Below are 8,610 nucleotides of genomic sequence, written 5' to 3' on the forward strand. Positions count from 1 at the left end.
CGGCGCGGGGAAGCCCCGAGGCCCAGGTGGAGCCTAAGTCCTTCCGCTGCCACCGTTGCTCGTTGCTCGCGCTCCACAGATAGGGAGCGCAAAGTCTTGGAAGCCAGAAGGCAGAGGGAAGAGGGGGCGCTCCACTCCCCGCCCCATCCCCAGTTTCCCAGATGAAACATGGACTTGCGCTTTGTATTTTTTTTTTAACAAAATGTATTCATCTTTCTTGGAACTGAAAAATAAATCTATGTACAAAACAGGAAAAGATCAGGCTCCTGTCACCCACTCCCAACCCTCTGCAGATTTCCTCTGGGATGCTCCGAAATGGGCTGGACCTCTGGGAGGTTCCCAGAGGGTCGGAAGGGAGGTCCTGCTCTGATCCGGGGCCAGTTTCGTCAGGAAGAGGGCGGGGCTCAGGATGCTCATAGGCTGGGGAAGGAGTTTTGTGTCCCAGACTCGGGATAGGAAAGAGAGGAAGCTAGGATTTCCAAATTCTGGAGCAGAACTGAAGTTTTTTGGCGCAGAGGGCTTGGATTCGCAAGATACGGAATTCTGAAGTGTGGAAATATACTCCTAGGGGCTGAGTGGTCTAGGCTCCCAGGCCGGAGGTGGGACCTGTGCTCCTTGGGTTAAGGGTGAAACCTCAGCTCCTACAAGCTGGGAGCAGCCCTGAGTAACGTTGGTCTGGCTCTAGGTGAGCGGTTCCGAGGAGGAGCCTGGGTTTCTAGGGGCTGGGCCTTTAAAGATTGTTAATTAGGACCCAGGGTGAGGTTTCCATTGGCACCCTGGAATTCTGGGAGAAGAGACCTATACTCTAACGACTAGGGCAGAGCCCTGGGTTCTGAGCTGGAGAAAATCGTGGGTTTGATATAGACTCTGCTCGGGACCTGGAACTTTGGGTTTGGGTAGGGATAAGGCCTGTCCCCTTTGGGCTGGGGGCAGAGCATGGGCTCAGAGTTGGGGGACTAAAGGCGGGGCCTGGGTCCCCACAAGCGGTCCAAAGTCCCCAGTAGTTTAGAGGCCTTTGCGCTGCCGCTTGAGGAAAGACAGAGTGTAGTCACTAGGGGTGGACACTTTCTGCTTTTTCATCTGCACTTGCGACTGTGCCGTGAGTTGCAGCTTGATGGCGCTCGAGTTGATCTTGGTGGCCACCAGCAGCTCCTTCATGCCCTTCATCTTCTCACTCTGGAAAGTGAGCACTGGACCCTCTGGCGGTGGTGACGCTGCAGGCGCTGGCACCTGAGCCGTGCTGCCACCTTCAGGGCCTCGGGCTGTGCCAGGGACCGTCCCAGGGGGCTTCCGGGGGGGTCCTGACACTGCACCCTGGCTGGCACCCAGGCCCTTGTCCAGTGCTGGCTTCTTGGGTGGCGGAGGCTCCTCTGGCTTGGACTCCCGCCGTGGGCCCCGCCGCCGGCCTTCCCGGGCTTCCTCGCCCCATGGCTCCTCGGCCTCGGCTGCCTCGGCCTCTCGGCTCACTATGCGCACCTTCTGCCGCACCTGGGCCAGTGGGGAGAACAAGGTGAGAGCAAGGTTGGGGGCCAGCGGCTGGAACTCCAGGACCCTGCTCTGGCCATCCCATGCCACCCAGGGGTCTCAGTCTCACCGGCACCCAAGGGGATGAGCAGATACTGCCCCTGGGCCAGAAAAGTCTGACAAGCCATAGCTGCTGTCACCACCTGTAGTGCCCAGACCTCTGTGCAGCTGTCCCTCACCTGTCCCTCGAAACGGCCTAGGGACTGCACAAGAAAGGTGGCCCAGCCCACGTGCAGCACAGGCGTGGGACTGCCCTCCTCCCATTTGCAGATGCCGTCGTAGAATCGCAGCAGGTGGGCGAAGCACTCAGGGTCCTGGAGGGCAGAACCTTGGCTCTGGGTGCCCTTGACAAGAGGGAAGGGAGGGCACAGGTCAGTCTCTTACCCCTTAGCAGAGGGCACAGGCCAGGCCCCCCACCTAGGCAAAGACCCCTGGCTCCAGAAAAGGTAAGCATAGGTTGAGAACATTCTTAGAACCTCTTTCCTTTTATAAAGCCAATCCGTCGCCAGAAGTTACCATCCCTTATCTCCATCCCTCAGCTGAGGGAGGGAGTCTGGCCATGAAACTGAAGGCACAGGGTAGAAACCTCTAAAATACCTTCAGCCCTGTCCAACCTGGGCCCAGGACCTCAGTTATAGCAAAAGGGAACATAGCTCTCTGCTCAGGGCCACCTTCCTCATGCCATCCCTAGTCCCATACATGCAGCCCCCATGGCCTATGGCAGGGAGCCCTGCCCAGGTTGGAGGCTGGACACAGGCTGGAGCTCTAGCCTTTCACCTGGCTCTGCTCCCCCGGCCGCTCCTCGCCCGCCTCTAGCAAGCTGGCTGCCTCCTTCAGCAGGTTGGGGATGACATCATTGGCTACTTCGAAGAACTCCTTGTAGATCTCCTCGTCTTCCCGGCAGTAGTTGTAGCTGTGAGAGCAGTGGGGTCTCTGTAGGGTCTGAAGGGGTCTCGCCATGGGGGGTAGCCCCAGGGACCTGGTGGGGGATGGAGCCCAGGTTTCTCTTCCTGGGTCACCCCAGGGGCTGGGGGAGTAGGTGGGGTCCTCACTGCAAAATGATGCTGTCTGGGTCAGCCACAGCAAGAAAGCAAGAATGAGGAGGGGCACGGGGCTGAGGGTGGAGGTCCCACTGCTGGATGATGGTGGTTAAACATTGGAAGGAGATTTGAGGCTGTTCTGAGAAAAAAAAAATTAGGAGAAGGGAGGGGGGGAAAGATGTGACACCTTAATCAGGGTCCCTACCTCCTGGGTGATGGCGGCCTTGCTGCCTAGGGATTGGATGGAAAGGGGATGGGGCGTGGGAGCCAGGCCTCAGTCCTGGATGAGGGTGGTTGGAAACTAATGGAGGGGAAGAAAGGACAGGCTGCAGGCCCTAATAGGGAGATCCTCACTCCTGGATGACAGTGGCTGTGTCTGCCCAGGCCTGCAGGGCTTCGCGCACGTTGCGGTTGCGACAGTGGTAGCCAGCCAGGTACATGTAGGGGTAGATGTGTTCATCCCGATAGTAGGTCTTGGCTGAGGCAATGCCCTGGGGGTGAGGCAGCGGATCCTCAGGGAGGCAGCCCCAGCTGCCCTGCGGGCACAAATGCCCCACCAGGGCACACCCAGAAGGGGTCACAGGAAGATCCCAGGGAGTCCTCTCCATCTCCACTCTGACCTCCACTTGCTGCCAGCCCTTCTACCTGGTCTCCTCCCTGGGTCTACAGGACTGCTGGCTGAGGCCTGGGGCAGACTGCAGGGGTGGGGCCTGCCCTCCAAGCTCAGGGTCCTCCTCTTTCCCAGACACTCTTCTACATACACACCAAAGACTTCCAAGCCCAGCCCAATGGCCCTACTCCCCACCTACACCCACCAAGTAAACACCCCCTCCCTCTTCAGTGCTCCTACCACATTTGACCTCTGTTATACTCCAGAAAGGACAGTAAGGAGTGGCAGAAAAGGCAGGGCTGAGGGGACAAATGCAGACCCTGCCACTCCCAGGCTGGTGAACCCTGGACACTCCTCAGACAGCCCTGACTGAACTGATTCTGCACTCAGTTGACATAAAGTGACACTGGATGGGTGATACCCCCTAACACACAAAGTTCTCTTCTCATCCACCCAGATGAGGGCCCCTGCCTCAGCCACTGTTGGGGTCTCCCTTCTGCATCCTCCTTAGATGCCCCCACCTTGTGGTAGAGGGTGAGTGGATCTGGCCGGCCAGGGGTGGGCTCCAGCTCCTCCAGATCTGCCAGGTTCCCTAAGGCCATGGGGTACCTAGGAGAGGATCATAATTCAGGCTGCCACCCAGCCCCCTGGCCTCACAAGGCCCAGCCTGGCCACTTCCCTCTACTGACCTTTCCAGATGTCCCAGGTCATAGAGCAGCCAGAGCAGCTTCTAGGAGCCGAAGGAGAGAGTTATGAGCTACGAACAGGGAGGAGAATGGGTCCTAAGCCTATCGGGCAGAGGTGGGGGTCAGAACAAACAGGGACCACCCACCAGGTAGAAGCGCCAAAATTCTGGGCCATTCTTTAATGGAGTTAAAGCAATTTCACATCTCAATTCCACTCTCCCAAGAGCCCTGGGAAAGGCCAGGCCAGGAATTACTAACCCATATTCCAGCGGGGGAAACTGAAGCTCAGGAAGGGAAAGTGCCCCTACCCAGGGTCCCACAGCAAGTCAAGTCTGGCCTAGCCCAGTACTGCCCCATTGGCTCAGCCCTCACCTGCTGCAGCTGCAGCAGCTCCAGCGAGTCGGTGTGCAGGTCAATGGAAGGGTTGATGGCACACACCATGAATGCCACCTCCATCTTGCGGTCACAGCGCATGTATGATCCTTTCAGGTACAGCCAGCTCTTGAGAGGGGACAAGATCATTATGTCTCATGATGGCCCACCCTGTGCCTTCTTCAGGGAATGACAGCCGGGAAAAGGGGCTCTTCTGTCTTCCCTTCCTGATGTATGTGGGTGGTAATGGGAAGAAAGGGGTGTGGCCCAAGAAAGTGGAGTCCTTTGGTTGGTTTGGGCTACCAGAGTATAAGGGGACAAGGTTGCAGGGAGGGAACAATACCCGCTCAGCCACACCAGCGTTGACCGTCTGGCCTCTGCGGTCCTCGTTGCCCTTGCCATGCCAGGTGACCTCAGCTGTCTGCTCCCCATTGGGCCCAAACACTACCCAGGCATGATCCTCAGACAGGGCGAGGTGGACATCCCGGAGACCCAGGGCCTGGCAGGCCCCAACCACAGCAAAGGCCACACCGGAGCTGTCCAATTTGGTGCCTGTGGAAGGGGCAGGTAATGAAAGAGGGTCCTCTGTGTTTTGACGTGGGGGAAGGGAGCCAGGTAGTGATGGGCCACACTCCCTCCCACTCCCCTTCCAAGCCTGTGCCCCAAACTCAGATTATCCTGCCCATCATCCCTCCATCCCTTCCCTCCCATGTGTTCAAAGCCTCTCTCTCCCTGTTTACACCCTCTATGTCCAACAAGAGACCTTTCTGGATCTCCTGTAGCTGACCCAGCCTTTGGCCCTATCTCGTCTTTCTCTGCAACTCTATTATATATTCTATGGATTTAAGGATTCTATTTTACTGCACTTACTAGGTTAAAACAGGAATGGCAAATACAGGACACTGGCCAACACACTCCTGTTATACACTCACCAACAGATAATCCTCATTTATCTCTGCACTCTTTTCCTGCTAATCTGAGAAGCAGCCTCTGAATCCTTCTCAATATGGCACACCAGGATGGGATTGCCAGTCAACCAGGCTTGCTGAAAAGTCTTAAGCCTTTTGAGGTCAAGCCCTCGGTCTGTCTCAAAACATTTTTGGCCGGGCGCGGTGGCTCACGCCTGTAATCCCAGCACTTTGGGAGGCCAAGGCGGGTGGATCACGAGGTCAGGAGATCCAGACAATCCTAACACAGTGAAACCCCATCTCTACTAAAAATACAAAAAAAAAAAAAATTAGCCAGGTGTGGTGGCGGGCACCTGTAGTCCCAGCTATGCAGGAGGCTGAGGCAGGAGGCAGGAGAATGGCATGAACCCAGGAGGCAGAGCTTGCAGTGAGCCGAGATTGCGCCATTGCACTCCAGCCTGGACGACAGAGTGAGACTCTGTCTTAAAAAAAAAAAAAAAAAAAAATTTCATAGGCCACCAGTTGTGGTGGCTCACACCTGTAATCCCAGCAACTGGGAGGCTGAGGCGGGCAGATCACTTGAGCCCAAGAGTTCAAGACCAGTCTGGGCCACACAGTGAGATGCCATCTCTACAAAAAATACAAAAAATTAACCAGGCGTGGTGGTGAATGCCTGTACTCTCAGCTACTCAGGAGGCTAAGGTAGGAGGACCTCTGAGCCCAGGGAGGTTGAGGCTGCAGTGAGCCATGATCACACCACTGCACTCCAGCCTGGGGGACAGAGTGAGACCCTGCCTCAAAAAAAAAAAAACCACAAAAAACAAAAACAAAAACATCTTCATAACTATTATTTTGTTTAACTGCCTCAAATGCAACCCAATTTCATCTTCTTGCCCCCTAAATCTGCTGCCACCCTCTGTATCTCATGCTTAGAACTGCTGTGACTGTTCAGTGGCAGGGGTGGAGGTGCTGAGGGGGCAGAGGTGAGGTTGATGGTTTGGAGCCAAGTGATCAGGCTTCACTTCTAGCCCTGCCATGCCGTGTGTGACTTTGGCACATCATTTCCCCTCTCTGGGCTTCAGTTTCCCAACTGCAAAGAGGAAAATAACACCTGCCCAACCTCACAAGGCTTACAGTTCTCAAAAGGGTTCTGTAAACCACGGAGGGTTTTGAAGAAGTGGGTCATGGATAAGATTCCCACCTACTGGGCTCCAACCTGTGATGAAGCTGAAGAGGGACTGGATGTGGGCTCGATCCTTGAAGTAGGAGCGGCTGAGGCTGTTCCATATGACATCGGAGACCTTCTTCACCAGCTCACGGCTGGAGACACCCCCTTCTCGAGGATAGAGGGACAGGTCGACAGCGCCTCGGATCTGGGCGGTGAAGCGGGCATAGAGGGCCGCGATGATAGACAGGTCGGCCACGGGAAAGTAGGTGAGGCCACCAGGCGGGTCGGGGGCGGGGCTGGGCTGGAAGGTGAGCTCGGGAACGTTGGTGGGGATGACGCGGTTGACAGCCAGAAAATGCTCCACGAAGCCCAGCACCAAGGAAAGGAGCACCAGGTCCGGCTCCTCTCGGCCCAGCTCGGCAGCAAACAGGCGCACCACGTCGTCGATGGAGCGCAGCGGGAACAGCGTCTTCTGGGCGGCCTTCAGCCCCATGGCGGCGGGCGGCGGGCGGCGGCCTGCAGGCAAGCCGCGGGAGGGAGGGTCGGGCAGGTTCGGCCGGGGAGCCCCCTCCCAGGGTCCGCTAAGTTTCCACCCTCCGACACACGCACAGCTCCCCTGCTTCCCCACCCTCCTCAGCCTCTGCTCACCGGCTTCCCCTCTTTTGTCGGTGAGACCCCTCAGCCGAGACTGCAGAGCCTTTTTGTCCCCCACAATTCCGGGACGCCCGGTACCCGATGGGGTGCGCCTCAAGGACCCCAATGAGGAGCCCCAATGGCCGCCACGCCCCCTCTACGACTGTGCCCCCGGGGCCCTAGAGTCCGCCCAGAAAGCGCACCCAGGCCAAGCCCCCAAACCCCAAGGAGAGTCCTCGCCTCGGTACCCCTCGCCCACCTCCGCGCTTACATCCCACACAAGGCACCGCGGCCCACGCCGCCCGGAGCCTGCTGGGACATGAAGTCCCGCCCCTAGGGTCGCACTACCCGCCGGGAAGTGGAGTCTGGGCCCACCCCTGCCCCCGCCAAATCTGGAAATAGTTGCGGGCCGGGCCGCCGCGCGGTGGCTTCTGGGATCTCTAGGTCCGCGGCTCCGGATGCCTCCTTCCCGAGACACTCAGGGATTGGTCCTTCCCTTCAAGCCGACCAGGCAGGAAGCGAGTCCGCAGTGCCTTCTGGGAAATGTAGTCCAGGGGCACTACATGCAGACTCAGGGTGGCAGGTCACCGAGCTTCTGCCGGTTTTGCTGTCACGGGTCAGTCGGCAAGTTATGAGGAAAAAGATCAAGTTGCTTGATCCAGAACAATTTTAAATAAAACGATGTGAGGAAAACAGATACTTTTAAACACTTCCAGAGAATAAATGTGTTCAACCGCTTTAGCTGGGTATCAGTGTCTGTTAACAAATAAATATGGGCCGGGCGCGGTGGCTCACTCCTGTAATCCTAGCACTTTGAGAGGCCGAGGCGGGCGGATCACGAGGTCAGGAGATCGAGACCATCCTGGCTAACACGGTGAAACCCCCGTCTGTACTAAAAAAATATATATATAATTAGCCGGGAGTGGTGGCGGGCGCCTGTAGTCCCAGCTACTCGGAAGGCTGAGCCAGGAGAATGGCGTGAACCCGGGAGGCAGAGCTTGAAGTGAACCGAGATCGAGTCACTGCACTCCAGCCTGGGCGACAGTGTGAGACTCTGACTCAAAAAAAAAAAAAAAAAAAAAAAAACAAAAAAACGAAAAACGTGGCAAGAATAGCTTTTGTTTGTTTGTTCTGAGACACGGTCTTTCTCTTTCGCCCAGGCTGGAGTGCAATGGCTCGGTCTTGGCTCACTGCAGCCTTGACTTCACGGGCTCAAGCAATTCTCGTGCCTCAGCCTCCCAAGTAGCTCGGAGCACAGGCATGCGCCACCACTCCCACCTAATTTTGTGTGTGTGTGCATATACCTAAATATATATACATATAAAACACACACACACACACACATATATATATAGTTTTTTTTTTTTTTTTGGCAGAGACGGGGATTCTCAGCTACTTGAGAGGCTGAGGCGGGGGAATTCCTTGAACCTGGGAGGTAGAGGTTTCAGTGAGCCAAGATCTTGCCACTGCACTCCAGCCTGGGCAACAGAGTGAGACTCTGTCTTAAAAAAACATCCCGACCGGGCGCGGTGGCTCACGCCTGTAATCCCTGCACTTTGGGAGGCCCAGGCGGGTGGATCACGAGGTCAGGAGATCGAGACCATCCTGGCTAACACGGTGAAACCTCGTCTCTACCAAAATACAAAAAATTAGCCGGGCGCGGTGGCGG

At 56.6% G+C, this 8,610-nt stretch overlaps 2 protein-coding genes across 7 annotated transcripts in view; both read right to left on the bottom strand.

The window, feature by feature from the left end:
• MAP4K2 (mitogen-activated protein kinase kinase kinase kinase 2) overlaps nucleotides 1-147 on the bottom strand; it is a 19,176-nt gene extending 19,029 nt beyond the window's left edge. The window contains exon 1 of the mRNA XM_011993592.1: nucleotides 67-147. Within this exon, the coding sequence (XP_011848982.1) occupies nucleotides 67-147 (81 nt within the window). The remainder of the gene's footprint in view (nucleotides 1-66) is intronic.
• Nucleotides 148-186: 39 nt separating this feature from the next.
• On the bottom strand, nucleotides 187-7,429 carry MEN1 (multiple endocrine neoplasia I). Of its 6 annotated transcripts, none has more exons than XM_011993513.1 (10): nucleotides 6,957-7,429; nucleotides 6,342-6,824; nucleotides 4,576-4,784; nucleotides 4,233-4,361; nucleotides 3,864-3,904; nucleotides 3,696-3,783; nucleotides 2,919-3,055; nucleotides 2,302-2,437; nucleotides 1,704-1,868; nucleotides 187-1,488 (listed from the first exon to the last, which is right to left on the bottom strand). In XM_011993513.1, exons 2-10 carry the CDS (start codon nucleotides 6,799-6,801, stop codon nucleotides 1,006-1,008), a joined length of 1,848 nt encoding a protein of 615 aa, XP_011848903.1. In that variant the 5' UTR covers nucleotides 6,802-6,824; nucleotides 6,957-7,429; the 3' UTR covers nucleotides 187-1,005. The 6 variants fall into 6 exon arrangements, with proteins under 6 accessions (XP_011848903.1, XP_011848907.1, XP_011848906.1 ...); XM_011993517.1 differs by having other exon boundaries at nucleotides 6,357-6,824; nucleotides 7,317-7,415; XM_011993516.1 differs by having other exon boundaries at nucleotides 7,317-7,415.
• Between the last annotated feature and the right edge of the window lie 1,181 nt (nucleotides 7,430-8,610).

The sequence above is a fragment of the Mandrillus leucophaeus genome, unplaced genomic scaffold (assembly GCF_000951045.1).
Source record: "Mandrillus leucophaeus isolate KB7577 unplaced genomic scaffold, Mleu.le_1.0 Scaffold43, whole genome shotgun sequence".
Lineage (NCBI taxonomy): Eukaryota > Metazoa > Chordata > Mammalia > Primates > Cercopithecidae > Mandrillus > Mandrillus leucophaeus.